The 19,943-nt window shown below is 45.1% G+C and overlaps 1 protein-coding gene across 2 annotated transcripts in view; it reads left to right on the plus strand.

Moving 5' to 3' along the window:
• Positions 1–19,943, plus strand: part of SLC24A4 (solute carrier family 24 member 4) — an 80,934-nt gene that overhangs the window by 53,256 nt on the left and 7,735 nt on the right. The window contains exons 5-10 of one of the 2 annotated variants that reach the window (XM_044271990.1): positions 3,635–3,719; positions 7,036–7,139; positions 7,280–7,354; positions 7,746–7,771; positions 9,239–9,292; positions 15,200–15,348. In XM_044271990.1, coding sequence (XP_044127925.1) covers positions 3,635–3,719; positions 7,036–7,139; positions 7,280–7,354; positions 7,746–7,771; positions 9,239–9,292; positions 15,200–15,348 — 493 coding nt within the window. The remainder of the gene's footprint in view (positions 1–3,634; positions 3,720–7,035; positions 7,140–7,279; positions 7,355–7,745; positions 7,772–9,238; positions 9,293–15,199; positions 15,349–19,943) is intronic. The other variant, XM_044271991.1, reaches the window with a different exon arrangement.

Genomic DNA, 19,943 nt, shown 5'->3' on the forward strand with positions numbered 1-19,943 from the left:
TGGGAACAGGCCTTTCCTGGTCTGTAGACAGTAACAACACGTTGGGGTACGCGGAAGCATAGTTATGGGTTCAACAGCTCAGAAAACTTCTATAATGCCACACCATGACCCTCTTAATGTATATCACGATTGACTAATATTATCTTCATGCTGCTACTAAAAGACCAACATTAGCCCCACACGGTGACAATACAGTGGTAGACATCAGTTTTAGACAGACAGTTATATCCAATGACTTACAGTTGATGTCTCTGATTGGAAGCATTCATTTTCCCCATCTTTTCCATCTGACCCAGACCACCATGACAACTTCTTCCATCCAAGACATCTATCTGCAGAGTTTCAACATAGACATCTTTAACTCCTCACCTTTCCAGCACGCTTCCTACCTGTCCCTGACCTACAAAATCTGTGCCTGTTGCTTCTCCCGCTGCCCCTATAATTGCTACATGGCACAGTTCCCCCCAAATATTATACTTCAGATATAACTGTGTGAGAACTATAGTGACTCACCAAAACTAGGGCTATGCAGTCAGTACTCTTGAAAACAATGCACCCAAAAACAGTGCCCCCACATAGTAATAATGCTCACCCCTGTTCCCTTTACATAGTATTCATGCCCCCCATGTGCCCTCTAATAACTACATTGTATCCCCTAAAATGACCCCTGTGAGTGCCCTAAAAGTAATAGTGCCCAAAAAATAATAGTGGCAGATACATTGGTGCCACATATGGTGCACCACACACTAATAGTGCCATCTTTTGTGCCCCCACAAAGTAATGATGCTCAACACTGTTCCCTCTACATAGTATTCATGCTCCCCATGTGCCCTCTAATAACTACATTGTATCCCCTAGAAAGACCCCTGTGAGTGCCCTAAAAAGTAATACAGCTCAAAATGTGAGAGTGCAGATACATTGGTGCCCCATATTGGGCACCACACACTAACAGCGCCCCCACAAAGTAACAATGCTCACCGCTGTTCCCTTTACATGCCCCCCATCTGCCCTCTGGACAGTAATGACTACATTGTATCTCCTAATAAACAATAATAAGCCATGTGAGTGCCCTAAAAAGTAATAGTGCCCCATTTTTCCCATATAGACAGTAATAATGCCCAATGTATGCCTGTCTGAAGGTAACAATGTCCATAAGTGCCCCTAAAATTTAATAATGCCCAGAAAGTGCCCCCTTAAAATATTAAGGCCCACTTGAATGTAATAATGCCCCCTGAGTGCCCCCCTAAAATAGTAATACCCCCTGTGCCAGGTCATTGCCATGATGTATTGGTCTAGTTACTATGATGACTAATCTCCGGCACTAGAGCTGCGGGAAAACTACGACTCCCAAGATGCACACTTCCTTGGCTGTTCTCAGAACTCCATAGAAATGAATGGAGCATGCTGGGAGTCGTAGTTTGACCACAGCTGGAGTGCCTGAGGTTAGCCATCACAGGTCTAGTGTCTGGTTGTTGCTGTTCATCTCTGGACCCCCAGAGGGCACCACCTGGTGTAATATTCTGCAGATTTCCAGATAATGGAAGCTATCCTTGCCATCTCGTGGCTTCCCATCCATTATCCTGCAGTGAGACGAGCGTTGCGTTTGAAGTTGTTCAGATTTAGACGCTGCTCACGATCTCTGCGGGACGTCGCTGGGTTGTCACATGATAATGAGAGGTGACAGGGAAACGTAGGAACAAAGATTTACAGGCACAATGGACACAACGCTGCGAAGAGAGAATCAAGACGCTGAGCGGAGGAACAACCGGAGGCAGGAAAATACCGCCGCAGTAGCGGCATTAAAACTTAATGAACGTTAACCCTATTGTGGCAGGAAGACTCAGGAATGAAGCATAATGTTGTATAATGAAAGGATCTGCAACTTTCTAATAGACCTATTGGTTCAATTCCATACTATTGCCAAGATCTCTGCTTGCTGTCAGTGAATGGAAACATTGGGCCCTATTCTTTCCACCTATTGGTTTATATGCCATGACCATTTTCTGTGAGGCCACCCCCCTTAATTCATGTGGCGCAAGGTATGTACTTGGTGCATTATTAACATCCAGAGCCTGAAGACCTGAACAGACCTAATACTTATCACAGCTGAGGGTTTGTTACAATGTATCCAGTCTGGACAATCCTCTGTCAGATAAACCGTTTGAACTCCAGACTGACACATTTTACCTGCACTGCTACATTGTAACAAACTAAGGACAAGAGAGATTTCTTCTGCTGGATACAATTGTAACAGATCTTGAACGGAAGCATTATTTACATCCAGAGGATGAAATACTTTCCTGCTTCTCACAGCTGAGGGTTTGTTACCACTGTATCCAGCCTAAACCTCTGTAAACAGCAGGACAGTTTGTTACAATGTATCAGTCTGGAGTTCAACCTGTTTATCTCAGAGAGGATTGTCTCTAGACAGCTGACCCACACAGGGACTCTTTAATTCCCCCCACCATGGCTGCACAAAATCCCTTTAGGCTGGGTTCACACCTGAGCGTTTTACAGCGCGTTCCTACGCGCTGTAAAACGCTCAACAGGCAAGAACCAATGATTCCCTATGGGAATGGTTCACACCTGAGCATTTTACAGCGCGTACGATCGCGCTGTAAAACGCCTGACGCCCCAAGAAGTACATGAGCTTCTTTGGGGCGTCTTGTCGCGTGTTCCCGTACATAGACTTCAGCGGGAACGCGCGACAATGGGCGTTCGCTTGTCTCTGTATGCGCTCCATCGCGAACGCTCAGGTCTGAACCCAGCGTTATTCCCAACACCATGACTGCACAGAGTCCCTTTAATTCCCACCATCATGGCTGCACAGAGTCCCTTTAATTCTCAGCAGCACCATGGCTGCACAGAGTCCCTTTAATTCCAGGCACCATGTCACCACAGGGTCCCTTTAATTCCCAGCACCATGGCTGCACAGAGTCCCTTTAATTTCAGCAACCATGTCACCACAGGGTCCCTTTAATTCCCCCCACCATGGCTGCACAAAATCCCTTTAATTCCCAGCACTATGGCTGCACAGAGTCCTTTTAATTCCCCCCACCATGGCTGCACAGAGTCCCTTTAATTCCCACCACCATGTCTGCACAGTGTTCCTATAATTCTAGGCACCATGACTGCACAGAGTCCCTTTAATTCCAGGCACCATGTCACCACAGGGTCCCTTTAATTCCCGACACCATGGCTGCACAGGGTCCCTTTAATTTCTAGCACCATGTCACCACAGGGTCCCTTTAATTCCCAGCACCATGGCTGCACAGAGTCCCTTCAATTTCTGGCACCATGTCATGACAGGTTCCCTTTAATTCCCGCCACCATGGCTGCACAGGGTCCCTTTAATTCCCGGCACTATGGCTGCACAGGTTCCCTTTAATTCCCGCCACCATAGCACAGGAACCTTTAATCATCAGACCTGCTGTGCATTTGGATCTTATTCAGAATCTTGAGAATCGCTGCAGCATAATATAGGAACATAAGCCGCCAGCTGCCTCTACGTCAATCAATCCCCATCTCCCAGAATCCTCCGGAACTGGCAGCATCTGCTTGGCGGCTGGCACCTGGCGCTGCCTGAACATCAGGGGATTGATCTGCTCTGATTTCTCGTTTTATTTTTTTACAGAGGCTGCACCTGAGTGAAGATGTGGCCGGGGCGACCTTCATGGCGGCGGGCAGCTCCACTCCTGAGCTGTTCGCCTCTGTCATTGGTAAGTTCAGCCTATGGATCAGTGACAGCAATGAGGCATTAGGTACCTCGTGCCTTATTGACTAATCGGTCATGATTCGTGTTTCAAATTGAAAAACCCCTGCAGTGCCCTCAGTATACATATTATGCCCCCCATAGTGCCCCCGGTATTAATAATGCAGCCCTTTGTGGCCCCTGGCCTGTAGTCATAAAGGCCCCCAGTATACTCAATGGCCTCCTTATTGCCTCCCAGTAGTTATAACAGCCCCCAAATTGTGCCCCCATACATTTAAAATGGCCCCAGTTGTGCCCCCATGTATAATGTCCCCGTAGTCCCCACCCCCTTTAACGCCGACATAAAAAAAAACTACAAAAAACCTCACCTCATCCACTTGAACATGCGAGAACACTCGCTCCTCGAACCCTCGCTATTCACTTGATGCAGCAGGACCTGACATTCCCAGCATCATGTGACGCATGGCGTGCAGGTCCTGCTGCATCAAGTGAACAGCGAGGGTTCGAGGAGCGAGGTTTTGTTATTTAATCCCTGAAAGGCTCTTGTAGCTGTTTTTAACATCCTGGTGCACTCCTGTCTGTACGGCCATAACAAACGACCCATTGATTTCAGTGAGGTCCATCTGGCCGTGAAAACACCTCAAAATAGGTAAAATGGACTGTTTTATGACAGCCGACGTTCACTGTGAATAGCCCGATATATCTTAAAGGGGTTGTCTCATCATGGACAATGGGGGCATATTGCTAGGATATGCCCTCATTGTCTTATAGGTGCGGGTCCCACCGCTGGGACTCGCACCTACAGTATATCGAGAACAGAGCCCGGCAAGGTGGTGGCTGGAGGACTCCGGTCCGGCCACCACCAATCCGACTCCCCATAGAAGTGAATGGGAACATACCACGTATGAGCGGCCCCCGCTCCCATTAATTTCTACAGGGCCGGCCCCATAGAAAACGAATGGAGTGCGGCTGCGCGTGCGCAGTGCATCCTCCTTCACTTTCAGGGCTCCGTTCTCGATATAGGTGTGGGTCCCAGCGGTGATGAGACAACCCCTTTAATTGGCTCTAAAAAAGGTCATGTGAATGTGGCCTTAATCTGGCAGAAATACTTCAGTAATCTCCGATAATATGGAAATTATTTATCTATTATCTATTTATTTATTTTTGTTATAAGACTTCCTGGGGGTTCATTTTGTCTACAAAAAATTCTCTTAATCCAGAAATTCTAATTCTGTAACCTGCCTAAAATTCCTTTTATCCAGCATCCAATAATCCAGAAATTCTGATGATTCTGTGACCTGTTAGAGTAAAATTCCTTTAATCCAGCATTAGATGTCCAGTATTTTCTACCTTCATTAGTCAATTTGATGTTGTCCCATAATCCAGAACATCTGATAATCCAGCATCTGTCTGGCCCAGGTTATATCAGAGTAAGGCCCCTTTCACACGGGCAAGATTTCCGCGCGGGTGCGATGCGTGAGTTGAACGCATTGCACCCGCACTGAATCCGGACCCATTCATTTCTATGGGGCTGTGCACATGAGCAGTGATTTTCACGCATCACTTGTGCGTTGCGTGAAAATCGCAGCATGCTCCTCTTTGTGCGTTTTTCACGTAACGCAGGCTCCATAGAAATTAATGGGGTTGCGTGAAAATCGCAAGCATCCGCAAGCAAGTGCGGATGCGGTGCGATTTTCATGCACGGTTGCTAGGTGACGATCGGGATGGAGACCCGATCATTATTATTTTCCCTTATAACATGGTTATAAGGGAAAATAATAGCATTCTGAATACAGAATGCATAGTACAATAGCGCTGGAGGGGTTAAAAATAAATAAATAATAATTTAACTCACCTTAATCCACTTGTTCGCGCAGCCGGCATCTCTTCTGTCTTCTTTTGTGAAGAATAGGACTTTTGATGACGTCACTACGTTCATCACATGGTCCGTCACATGATCCATCACGATCATGTGACGGACCATGTGATGAGCGTAGTGACGTCCTCAAAGGTCCTATTCCTCACAGAACAAGACAGAAGAGATGCCGGCTGCGCGAACAAGTGGATTAGGCCTCATGCACACGACCATTGTTGTGGTCCGCATCCGAACCGCATTTTTTGCGGCTCGGGTGCAGACCTATTCACTTCAATGGGGCCGCAAAAGATGCGGACAGCACTCCATGTGCTGTCCGCATCCATTGCTTCGTTCCGTGGCCCTGCAAAAAAAATTTTGTATGTCCTATTCTTGTCCGTTTTGCGGACAAGAATAGGCATTTCTACAACGGGCTGTCTGTCCTGTAAATTGCGGAAGGCACACAGGCGGCTTCCGTTTTTTTGCTAATCCGCGGTTTGCGGACGGCAAAAAACGTCACGGTCGTCCCTTGCAGACGAGCGTGTCCGGATTAGGTCCGGATGCGTCCCGGTGTATTGCAGCAAACCCGCGCGAGTAGGAACACAATTGCAGTCAGTTTTGACTGCGATTGCGTTCCGATGTTCAGTTTTTATCGCGCGGGTGCAATGTGTTTTGCACGCACGTGATAAAAAACTGACTGTGGTACCCAGACCCATTGTAGAAATTGTAGAAATGCCTATTCTTGTCCACAAAACGGACAAGAATAGGACATGCTATATTTTTTTTGCAGGGCCACAGAACGAAGCAATGGATGCGGACAGCACATGGAGTGCTGTCCGCATCTTTTGCTGCCCCATTGAAGTGAATGGGTCCGGACCCAAGCCGCTAAAAATGCGGCACCAAACAATGGTCGTGTGCATGAGGCCTAAGAGATTTCTGTTGTGATATAATATAGATATTCAGGATGCCTTCCGTCTAGACTTAGTCCTAAGGGATTGTTCCAAAAATGTTGTCACCTGGTGTTATATTTTCGAGGACTGTCACATTCCAGGTTGACCGCAGGGGTGAGAAAATGGAACTTTAATATCGAAGGTGCGACGGGGAGAAAATGGAGATTGGAAATCATCTCTGAGCCGACACTTGTGTACTGATATCATAATCCACAGGGGCAGAACTTTCTGGGAGCGAGATCCAGGTCACTTACAGTGGTATGGGAGGGAGGAGATCGCCCTCTGCTGGCCAGCGCTGGTATAGCATGGGGATGAGATTCCACCCTGAATATATAACCAGATGCTGAGGTCCAGTAGAAACAGTCACAAATCTACACAGAACCTTCCATATTGATGGAAGTTATAGATGAAGGTCATTAAAATTCTGCATTGTTCAGGCGACTGCTCTCTGGTGTCAGATTTATACTCGTGATGAGATTATTCCGCACACAGGATTATAACGTCTCCCTCTGGTCTTTTAGGAGTTTTTATCACCCACGGTGATGTCGGAGTCGGGACCATTGTTGGTTCAGCTGTATTTAATATTTTATGTATAATTGGTGTATGTGGAGTATTCGCTGGGCAGGTAAGAAATATCTATCTATCTATCTCATATCTATCTATCTATCTAATATCTATCTCATATCTATCTATCTATTCTCTATCTTTCCATCTCTCATATTTGTCTCCTCTCTCTCTATCATTAACCCTTTCCTGTCCCTGCAGGTCGTGCGTCTGACGTGGTGGTCTTTGTTCCGGGACTCCATGTACTACATCTTAGCAATAATAGCATTAATAATCGTAAGTGACGCCCGCCCCGGTCGTACATATTCATGGGGATATTTCCGGAACCTGACAGCTGCATTGTGCTGAATGTGAATATTATCCAGGACAGATTTTCATGAATAATTAATAACCAAACATCCAGGACTGTATATTAATCCGCCATTCAGTGCACACAACAGAATTATTTGCTCCGACGCAGTGACTGTGGATTCAGCTGCCCCCCCCCCATGTTACTTCAGCAGAGAAGGGGGCAGCGGTGGGTCCTGTGGGGTGTCACAGACAGCAATGGATCGGCTGCAAGCCGGGCCCCTAGAGTGTACCTTTGGCCCCTTGTCTGTCAGATTGTGTTATTTCATCCCATGTGACAGTGCAGTGATTGTTTGTGTTCTTGTTTCTTCTCTTCCAGTTTATTTACGATGAATATATTGTTTGGTGAGTACCCGGCATCACCCTGACCCCTCATCACAACTCCAGTCCATCCTCTCACATCTCCAGCAAAGTCATAAACATTTCTTATTTGGTTGTTTTTACTCATTTTCCAGTTGGTTTTTATTTTGCCAAACATAAAATTGTTGCTGCCTGAAAACCATCAACAAGAAGGCTGTTCATTACTGAGCTTATTAATGACACCATTTTATTTTAAATATAGTATAGAATGTGCAATACAGGCTAATGACAGGATAAGTAATGTATGTACCCAGTGACTGCACCAGCAGAATAGTGAGTGCAGCTCTGGAGTATAATACAGGATGTAACTCAGGATCAGTACAGGATAAGTAATGTATGTACACAGTGACTCCACCAGCAGAATAGTGAGTGCAGCTCTGGAGTATAATACAGGATGTAACTCAGGATCAGTACAGGATAAGTAATGTATGTACACAGTGACTGCACCAGCAGAATAGTGAGTGCAGCTCTGGAGTATAATACAGGATGTAACTCAGGATCAGTACAGGATAAGTAATGTATGTACACAGTGACTGCACCAGCAGAATAGTGAGTGCAGCTCTGGAGTATAATACAGGATGTAACTCAGGATCAGTACAGGATAAGTAATGTATGTACACAGTGACTGAACCAGCAGAATAGTGAGTGCAGCTCTGGAGTATAATACAGGATGTAACTCAGGATCAGTACAGGATAAGTAATGTAATGTATGTACACAGTGACTGCACCAGCAAAATAGTGAGTGCAGCTCTGGAGTATAATGCAGGATGTAATTTAGGATCAGTACAGGATTAATAATATCATATATTTATAAAGTAGCTAAATTATTCATGGAGGTAAATGAATACATTTTTAAGGCCCACTTGAGTAATAACTATAATAGCTAATAACTATCGTTGTACAAGCCTGCAGATTATGCTGATGCAATATAAACAGTGGGAATAAGTAATCTCCAGGTGTAAACGGTTTAGAGGTGAGAAAGAATCAGTCTTAGTACTATTATGCATTTGGGGTACAAAATAAAGAATAACTGGTCCAAAAGGCAGATTTTATATATTCTCTATTGTATATACTGTATGTTGTTATTTCTAAGGGGAGCTTCACTGTGAGTTCAGGGTCCTGCAGGTGAACTGCGCCACCTGGTGGTGAAATGTATGACAACAAAGTTAAAATATTAGCTATCATCTACTATTAAACCGGTATTTAAATCTTCAACCTTTTAAATGCTTATCCCTAGATGCTTTCAGACTGTAGTCTCCTCCCTGAGGCTCTTTAACTGTGAAGTAACTACAACTCCTAGTATGCCCTGACACCCTAAAGCTGCCAAGGCATGTTGGGATTTGTAGTTTCTCATCAGCTGCAGGCTGGAGACAACTTCTGTAGGATAACATCTAAGTCCCAGCCGAAGTGACCACATCTGATTGGTAACTAAGTGTCTTTTGTGATCTGCAGGTGGGAGAGTTTGATATTGATCATCATGTATCTGATTTACATACTCATTATGAAGTAAGTGCATCATTCTAGTTGATTCACCATATTTTATGTAGGTAAACTTCAAACGTGTTGGGAGTTGTAGTTTTGCAAGGGCTGGAACACCACCAGTTGGAGACCATTATTTTATGTCAGTCGTAGAATCATCGGCTTTTGAGGGTAATGCAATACCAGCAGTGTACAGCAGGGGGAGATAGCAGTGCAAGAGACTCCAGTTTACGAACCATTTAAAGGGCCAGTACAGCTAAACTGTGGACGTCCAGAAACCTCCTGCACCATGGTCACTACCTTTATGTCCCTTACAGTAGGTCCGGTGCTGAGAACCTTTATATAGATGAGTGATCTCAGAAGTTTAGCATCATGTTTGTTGTCTTTCAGATTCCCTAATTGAAAGAGGACCCGTCCCCTCTCCTGAGACGTCTGTTTTAGTAACTACTTACATTTCCCATGTAGTAACATCAATTCTTACGACTAATGTTGCGTCATTTCTCTATTATTCCCGCTAGACGTTATAAATGCATTTCTAGCATTTTGCAGTGAAGGTCCAGATGGGTGTTACCAGTTGGGGGGGGGGGGTGCCTGCACAGACTGATATTGTTAAATCACTGCTGGCAGTGTCAGATTGTGCAGGGATGCCCTCCCCCAACTGTCAACACCCATCTGCTAGTAATTCATTCAGAACTTCTAGTAGGAATAATAGAGGGATAGTCATAAGAATAGATGCTCCAGAGATGTTATTACATGGGGAATGCAAGTAGTTATTAAAACAGACATGTCAGGAGAGGGGACGGGTCCTTCTTAATGGGTGTAGTCCCTTTAAGTTATCCAATTTGGCCACTTTGAGGTGCAGTCTCCTTTTTCCCAGGGTCTTCTTGATCCTCCAGCAGCAGACGGATTGTACACTGGTCTATTCTGGTTACACATGTGATATCCATTACATCACAGAACAGCATGATCCCAGTATAACCAGTAACTGTCCAGTATGACCTCAGCTGCGTGTCAATCTTTCTCCCTGAGTAAAATGTTAACCCCGCCTGCACCGGAGAGAAGACAGACGGAAGTTTCATCACCAAGTCTTCCATGTTACAATGTATCCAATCTGATCATGGGTGGAGTGAGGGCGATGGGGGCCCCTAGGTAGTAATAGTCAAGGGGCCCTTTACAGCTCACCATAGTTATAATATGGACAAGCCGGGTTGTGGCCCTTTCTGGCTATGGGCTCTTGAACACTGTTCTAAATGGTCAATCGCCTGGCCCTGCATTTTTCAGGATATTGATTTCTTGTACCACAGTGGCATTGAAGGAGTTAACAGCAGCTGGTTAAGTAAGGAATCCGAAAGTGTGAGCGCTGCGCATCCCGAGGGGATAATCACTTATAATCTGTACCGGCCAATCAGAAGCCTGCGCTCGGGATCACATGGTTATTACCAAAGATTAGACACTTTGTATTCACTGAGTAACAGATTAAGATCATTGTTGTAATATAGTCTAATGGCTCCAGAAGAACCTCCAAATATCGTATATCTCATATCTATCTATATCTATCTATCTACTGTATCTATCTATCTCATATCTATCTATCTATCTGTCCATCTATTATCTATCTATTTATCTCATATCTATCTATATTATATTTATCTCATATCTATCTATCTGTCTATCTATCTATCTATCTATCTATCTATCTATCTATGTTATATCTATCGCTCTCATATCCATCTATATCTATTTATCTATCTCTCTCTCTCTCTCATCTCATATCTATCTATCAAATCAAATCAGCTGTATTGGCAGGACTAATTACATTTTAAATGTATAGATATGGTAAAGGTCGGCTCACCCCTGATTCCAGCTGGCAAGGTGCTCCACCCCGATGTCGTACCCCGATCACCAGAAATAAGATAATAATAATTAAAAGGATGGGCACTCTAATACCTGGATCACAGAGTAGGCAATGTGACAATAGTTTATTTGTAACAATGCAAATATAACCCAAACAGATTAAAACCCTATTAAAATGCAATTCATAAATAAAATTGGTAAAATATACTTGATAGCAATATACTGTAAATGGGTCCACTGATATGACTAATAAGTGGGGATGGAGGCCTAGTGTATTGGCCAAAGGTAACCGTGGGATCGGATTATATGCACACTGCAGTGCTAAGTATATTTAATTCACTGGAGCAATAGCCGCGACCGATTAGTGTCTCCACAAAATCAAATATACTGTGAAAAGTGTATAACCAGTGCGTCAAATGAATACAAAAATCTAAATTACGTGATATAACATAAAAATAGTGTTAATAAATCAGTGCAATATAAGATAATGAAGGTAAGCAGTGTTCAGATGGTTGCAGTATTACGTAACTGTGCAAGATGACTGTGGAGGTTAATCCTAAGGCTCAGTCTTTCTATAAATGTAACAAAAAGTTCCTGAGAGTCGGCTGAATGTTCCAATATTTAGTCCAGAAAATATACTAAGTTATACAATGTAACAGTCCAGCAAATCTCTGGTTAGCACCGCTTTAGATCGCAGCAGCAAGTTTGTGCAGTGGAGCAGTTGAGCGGTAATATGTGCGCATATAGTAAATTGTTTAATTACTCACATGCGGACTTTCTGCCGTCTTCACCGTGGCGTCCCACGTGGTGGAAGTTCTGGGTGGAATATATCTCTGGGCACCAGACAGAAAAGCAGCCTAGCTGTTTAGGTAAAGGCTCATATGGTATATTACCGTAGTTTTTCGGGTCCGGCTGTGAGTAGCAGTGCTTGATGGTATTCGCTCTGTCCCACTGCAGATTCACCTTGGATATCCTTAATTGGAATACGTGCTCCACCTCTCTTTGGTGCAATCACGTGCATAGGTAGCTGCTAAATGGCCATAAATCTTTTTATCCTAGAAAGCGCTTTCTTTTGTCCAACATCAAATGGCAAACTGTTACGGTCTATAGTCAGGTCCATTTCATCCACGCCAGACGCGTTTCGAAGGGTATCCACCTTCTTCCTCAGTGGCTCTGTCCAATTACATTTTAGTATTGCCGAAGCAGGTGGGAAATAATTGGGTAGGGTTGGGGGATGGGGGCATATCCAGGGTGGGGGTATAAGAGTCCATGGTATATCAGGCTCCTCTCAGTCTATGGCAGGCAGTAATATATTGTGCTGCTGTGGCCGCTGTGTTCTCCTCTTCCCCCAGCAGTATGGAGAGTCTCTCTTCCTCCTCCATGGAGATGAAGTCTGGGCAGAGATCAGACAGTCTCCCTCACTGCTGAGTATTTGGGGCACCAAAGCAGGAAATGAGCCTCATCCTCCACGGTCTCCTGGTCGCACTGCTGGCACAGTCTGCTCTCTCTGGGCTTGTACCTCTGTGGGTGACGCCCGGATTCAATGAGCAGGCTGTGGGCGCTCAGTCTGTACCGGCTCAGGATCTGTCTGTCTTTTGGATTGGGGAGTTTCTCCAGATATGGGGCCAGTTTGTACCCCCTCTGCAGGCTCTGGTATACTGTCAGCTTCTGGGATGTTCTTATGTCGTTCCTCCAGACGCGAATATACTCCTCTTTGCCCTTGTGTATCGTCCTCTGGATTCCGCCCTTTGTCAGGCTATATTGGTTGGTGGCTTGGGCAGGTTGGGTTTGGGTGACTTGTTGCTTTGTCTTTCTGGGGCTTCTTGGTGTAGCAAGGCTTTGTGATGGTAGGAGGTGGGACTGCTGCTATGAAGATGGGCTCTGAATGATAGCGCCCTCTTCTGGACAGCACAGTAGAGTGGGAATCTGCCCAGTTCTGCTCAACAGGCGCTGTTTGAGGTGCCTCTGTGGACCTGGAGAAAGTGTTTGCAGAGTTCTAGGTGGAATAGTTCTGTTGGCCCAGAGTCCCACTTTGCCCGGTCCAGGTATATGTCTGGGCCCCAGACTTCGCTGCCATACAGGAGGATCGGGGCGATGATGGTGTCAAGGATTTTAAGCCAGACGGTCACTGGTGCTTTAAGGTGATACAGACGCCTTCTGATGGCAGAGAAGGTTTTGCTCGCCTTGTCTTTCGGTGTTTCCATGGCTTTCTTAACACTCCCTGGATGACTGATTCCTAGGCCCGGGTCGGTGTAGCTGTCGGTGTCTGGAAGAGGACGGTTGTTTAGCAGGAAGGAAGGACGAGCAGAGGCTTTCCGGTTTCTTTTCTGGAACACCATGATGTTGGTTTTCTTTGGATTGATGGGCAGTGCCCACGTGTTACTGACTTCTCCAGGATCTTCAGGTTATCTTGGAGACCTTTCTCAGTATCTATCTATCTAATATCTATCTCATATCTATCTATCTCATATCTATCTATCTATCTATCTATCTCATATCTATCTATCTATCTATCTATCTATCTATCTATCTATCTATCTATCTATCTCATATCTATCTATCTCCTATCTATCTCATATCTATCTATCTCATATCTATCTATCTCATATCTATCTATCTCATATCTATCTATCTATCTATCTATCTATCTATCTATCTCATATCTATCTATCTCATATCTATCTATCTATCTATCTATCTATCTCATATCTATCTATCTCATATCTATCTATCTCATATCTATCTCCTATCTATTATCTATCTATCTCATATCTATCTATCTATCTATCTATCATCTCATATCTATCCATCTATATCTCTGTCTATCTTGCAGTATTTAGTTTCTTTTATATCACTGCACCTAAAATCATTCACAATTAGGCCTCATTCACACGCCCATTTTTATCCGGTTCCCATATTGCGGTCTGCAAACAATGGGTCGGCAATCCAGAAGGTGCGGTGAGGCATGGAACCCCATGGAAGCACTATGGAAGCTTCCGTGGAGTTTCTCTCCATGCCTCCGCACCGCAAAAAAAACGTATTTCTTTTAGCAGTGAGGACGCATCACAGACCCATTCAAGTTTAAAGGGTCTCGATCCGTCTGCGGCAGCCACACGGACGGTGCCCGTGCAGCAATTTGCGGTCCCCAATGCACAGAACGGGTGACATTCAGTCCTTATTCAGACACCTGAGCTCTCACAGAAGCGTCATTTTGACACCAGCTTCTCTGACGCGAGAAAAAATAACTGCACTCCCCACACGCCCATTAGGCCCCTTGCACACGACCGTGTGGCTTTTTCAGTATTTTGCGGTCCGCAAAAAATACGGATGACGTCCTTGTGCATTCCGTTTTTTGCAGAGCGGAACAGCCGGCCCCTAATAGAACAGTCCTATCCTTGTCTGTTATGCGGACAATAATGGGACATGTTCTATCTTTGAACGGAACGGAAATACGGAAACGGAAGGCATACGGAATACCTTCAGTTTTTTTTCTGGATCCATTGAAATGAATGGTTTCCGTATACGGAACGCAAAAAACGGAATGCAAATGGAAAAAAAAAGTTTGTGTGCGAGAGGCCTTATAGGAGGTCAGCATTGTGTCTGTCTGCAAGCCTTGCTGACTGTTTCCGATGACAACTACTAACATTGCAGTGCAGTTTTGGAGTATAACATATTCTGTAACATGTAGATATATACTGTAAGGTGCTGGTCAGAGGCGGACAGCCGTGGGGGTTGTGCAGACACGGTATTTATTTATTTATTTATTTTACAACAATGTATAAAACAGCACAAGAAGTTTTCTGCGATGCTTCCCGGGCCCTGCCTGATCTCTGTTCGCCCGGCTCCAGTCATGATGAGTTCACACCATTGAGGTGACAGCGATCGGCTGCAGCGGTCACACATCAGGTCGACACATCATCATCGCTGGAGCCAGGTGACCAGTGACCAGCAAGGGAGGGGGGCACAGGAGCAGCAGGAGATGGGTGAGGTGAGTAGATTTGGTTCCTGGACAACCCCTCTAATCTCCATTTTTTTTTTTGTTGGGGGGGATCGTAACTTTTTCCTCTTGCTTTGTAACAGGTATAATATGAAAATGCAGCAGTTTTTCACCATCAAACGCAAGAACTTAGGGAACGGCTGCACAATTGGGAGCGAGCTGCAAGACGGTAATGTGTGTTGTGACCCGCTGTGCGATGACCCCACGGTCCCCCTGTTGTGGAAAGGTAAGGGTAAGCAGACCGGAGAAACCCACGCGGATGTCTTATTATCAGGGTGTAAAGACAAAAAGGGGGCGATATCCGGCTTTCTGAAGGACCCCCACACTGTCAAAGGGAGAATACAGCCGCAGTGACTAAAGTAGGACATAGCGACCTGCCAAGTGCCCCTATTGCTTCCTCCATTGATCACAATGAGCTATGGACGTCCTGAGTCTGTGTCTCAATCCTAGGTCTTCCTTTTCCTTTACGTCCCAGGTAATTATATTGATTTCTATTAGGAGGAGAAGCTAGCTACTTCCCCCTCTGTCGCCTGCAGCCACCACCAGGGGGAGCTGATTACCAATTAATGACATAGTATACAGTAAGATCCTAGGCTCCCCCTAGTGGTGGCTGTAGACAGATACAATTTTATTTAACGCTGTGCAGGGGAAATGTAGTATTAAACTCGGCACAAAGCCTTGTAGGGCTAGCTCAGCCGAAGGTAATGATAGCTTCCACTTCACGATCTGGTGCTCCATTCTGGAGAAAAAGTACTTTTAATCCATATGCAAATGAGCAGTTAAAGGTTTTTTTTTCCAGGAGTACATTATTGATGACCTAGCCTCAGAATAGGTCATCAGTATCTGATCTGTGGGGGTCCGACACCTGGCACCCCCGACGATCAGCTGTTTGAAAAGGCTGTTGTGCTCTGGTGAGTGCTGCGGCCACCTCACAGCATATCAAGAACAGCGCCCTACATTGTATAGTGGCCATGCTTGGTATTGCACTTGAATGGGACTGGACTGCACCCAGACCAGTGATGGCTAAACCTCTGACACTCCAGCTGTGGTGAAACTACAACTCCCAGCATGCTCCATCCATTTCTATGGAGTTCTGAGAACAGCCACCAAGCAAGTGTGCATCTTGGGAGTTGTAGTTTTACCACAACCGGAGCGCCGGAGGTTATCCATCACAGACCTAGGCCATGTAACCGATGAACATGACGTCACTGGCCTAGGAAGAAGTCATAGAGCTCCGCAGAGCCTTTCCAAACAGCTGATCGTCAGGGGTGCTGGGAGTCGGACCCCCCTCGGATCTGATATTGAGGATTTATCCTGAGGAAAACCCCTTTAAGTGCACGGAGGGTAGGCCCAAGCCACTCTGTGCACCCTTGTTCCTCCTGCTTCCTCTATACAAGAACCTGGCCCTTACAATCAAGAAGGAGAAGGAGGGGCTGGCAGAGGAAGCAGGAAGAGAAAGGGTGCACAGAGCAGTTTGGGTCCGCCCTCAGTGCACTTAACTGCTAATTTGCATAAGGACTAACAGTACTTTTCCTCCAGATTGATGCAACACATTTTTAAGGCCTGTCTTATCTTTTTAGCGGAACGCAGACCCATTAAAGTGAATATGGTCCGCGATCCGCTGCCCCACGGACGGCGTTCGTGCATTGCGGCCCGCAGCACGACCACTGGGGCGCAACATGTTCGTGTGCAGGAGGCCTAAGTGTAAGGTATCATTACATTCAGCTGAGCGAGCCCTACAAGGCACCGCGCCTGGGTTATCAGCCAATTTCCAAGTCCCTTTAGTATCTTTCTCAGAAATACTTTCTGATTTCCCAACATGAAGAACGGGGCCGTAAAAATAGAAAATAGGAACTGAACTTGCGTGAATTTATCACAAGTTAAATAAAGATGACTCAAGCGACTGATTCACTGAAGGTCGTGAGTAATGAGGGCAAAGTTAGAACTGCACGAAAAAATAAACGTCCCCTCTTTGAGGAGCTTCTCGCATTGATGTGAACTTCAATCGTCCCTGTGGAGCGCAGGAGTCAGTGGCCCCTTCTGTACCGGTGGTCTGTGCGAGCGGAGCGCCAATTATGGAAACAGTACAGCGCCATGCAGCCCCTGTGGTGTCCACCAGGGGGAGCTAAAAGATGGCAATGTACATAGATACTGGAGAGCTGCAGTATTTCTTCTTTGTACTATTTAAAGGGACAGTAAACCTGCAGACTATCTCATCCTTATCCCTGTTATCTACCGTGTCTACAGAACAGATGAGCTGCACTAAGGGGGTCTCTGAAAGGACAGGTCGGGTCAAAGCATAAGAGAGGGTCTTCTATTTAACCCTTAATGTTGCCTTCTATCTAACGAGCTGACTTTCTCGATTAATTAATAACACAACTAATGAAGCAGGAACCTCAGGCACTGTTGTTGTTTCCCTTTAAATCTTCAATAGCACTAATCCTGTGTCTATAACATTGTATCTCCTGTCTGCTTACCCCTTCAGCGGTTACTCTGTGTTACTGTGTTACTCTGCATGCCTGGCATCCTTTCCTTTCACCCCTTGAAGTGTCCGAATGCACATGATCAGGATTGCATGTGGATTATCTGCGCCTTAGGTCATGCACATTGTATTCTATGAGAATTTGAAATTCTCATGTACTCGATGCAGATTTTCAAATCTAGAACCCCAAAAATAATTTAAAGCCGCATCTATTAAGAGTACAAGAATTACATCTTTATTAGTCAATAAAAAAGACAATGACAATAACAATAAAATGCAAGAAGTGTTGGAATGTACAACAGAAGGTCCCCCCCCCCCCAAACAAAAGGAGAATGGTCATAAACTAATACATAAGTATGGAGCCGTATTATATAAAGGCATAAGGTAATTATTACATGTGATCTCCAAGTCACGTAATGTATTTATCACACAGACAAACTGGTGGCAAGTGAAAAATGTATACCAAAAAAATAGTATTACCGCAGGGTGATCACCCAGATCGGTGAGCCCACCCTACGTGTTAAATATGACCCTCTTTGAAAAAAAACCCCCCACCATTGGCATCACTGAGATATTGCCTGTTATACGTGAGAAGCAAGAAGATGAGAATGGCAGATTACAAATAGTGATGTATAAAAACCAGAGACCCCCCTATTATACACCTGACCAAAATCAACAAGTGGCAGAATACAAACAATAAAGTACTGACCGGTTTGGGGAGAGCCAAATGGCCGACGTACGTTTCGCTGGCGCGCTTCTTCCAGGGGGCGTGTTTTACTGTGTCCTAAACCCACATATATATGTATGCCTCTTAATTGGTACCAGTTAAGTTCTAATTACCCAATGGACGTCCCTGTATCGCATCACAGATTTTAAAATCTGCAGCATGTCAATTTATTTTATTTTTCCTGTCCTGTATTTTCTCCATTCGCTTCAACTGGGGAGAGTAAAATCTGCATGTAAATCTGCCCCAGTTGATGCGGATTGTCCACACGTATTTCCCTGCAGATTTCAATGCGGATTCTGCACACATAAATCCTGAACGTGTGCATTTTTCCTTAGGCTACTTTCACACTTGCGGCATTGTGATCCGGCAAGCAGTTCCGTTTTCCGGCGATTTGGCTGTGACTGAAAGCATCTGTGAGACGGATCCGGATGCGAATCCATCTCACAAATTCATTGCAAGGACGGATCCGTCTCTCCGCTTGTCAAGCGGATCCGTCTTGTTTTTTTCCCACATATATACCGCAGGCCGGAAGGACGGATCCGGCATTCTGGTATTTTAAACTAATACATTCCTATGGGGAAAAATGCCGGATCTGGCATTTAGGCAAGTAAGTCTTCAGTTTTTTTGGCCGGAGATAAAACCATAGCATGCTGCGGTTTTCTCTTTTGCCTGGTCAGTCAAAACGACTGAATTGAAGACATCCAGATGCATCCTGAACGGATTACTCTCCATTCAGAATGCATGGGGATATGACTGATCAGTTCTTTTCCAGTATAGAGCCGCGAGGACGGAACTCAGTGCCGAAAAAGAAAAACGCTAGTGTGAAAGTACCCTTAAAGGGGTTGTTGTCTCACTTCAGCAAATGGCTTTTATCGTGTAGAGGAAGTTAATACAAGACACTTACTAATGTATTGTGATTCTCCATATTGCTTACTTTGCTGGCTTGATACATTTTATCCATCACATTATACACTGCTCGTTTCCATGGTTACAGACCACCCTGCAATCCATCAGCCAATATAGAAAAAAGCACCAGCCTACGCGCGCTCCCATGGTCCCGGCCACCAGAGAGGCTGACGCTTTTTCCTATAGTGTGCAAGCACGAGCACCACTGATGGATTGCAGGGTGGTCTGTAACCATGGAAACGAGCCGTGTATAATGTGATGGATAAAATGTATCAAGCCAGCAAAGGAAGCAATATGGAGAATCACAATACATTAGTAAGTGTCTTGTATTAACTTTCTCTACATGATAAATGCCACTTACTAAAGTGAGACAACCCCTTTAAAGGGCATCTGTCAGCAGTTTTATACCTATGACACTGGCTTACCTGTTACATGTGCACTTGGCAGCTGAAGGCATCTGTGTTGGTCCCATGTTCATATGTGCCCGCATTGCTGAGAAATATGATGTTTTACTATATGCAAATTAGCCTCTAGGAGCAACTGGGGGCGTTACCATTACACCTGGAGGCTCTGCTCTCTCTACAACTGCCGCGCTGTCTGCACTTTGATTGACAGGGACCAGACTGTGATCATGTAGCTCCAGGCTTTTGGATATATTTGAACCCTCATGCAACTTTTACTAAGCAGATTGCAACATTTCTATGTGTCATTT

This window comes from Bufo gargarizans, chromosome 11 (genome assembly GCF_014858855.1).
Source record: "Bufo gargarizans isolate SCDJY-AF-19 chromosome 11, ASM1485885v1, whole genome shotgun sequence".
In the NCBI taxonomy this organism is placed as follows: domain Eukaryota; kingdom Metazoa; phylum Chordata; class Amphibia; order Anura; family Bufonidae; genus Bufo; species Bufo gargarizans.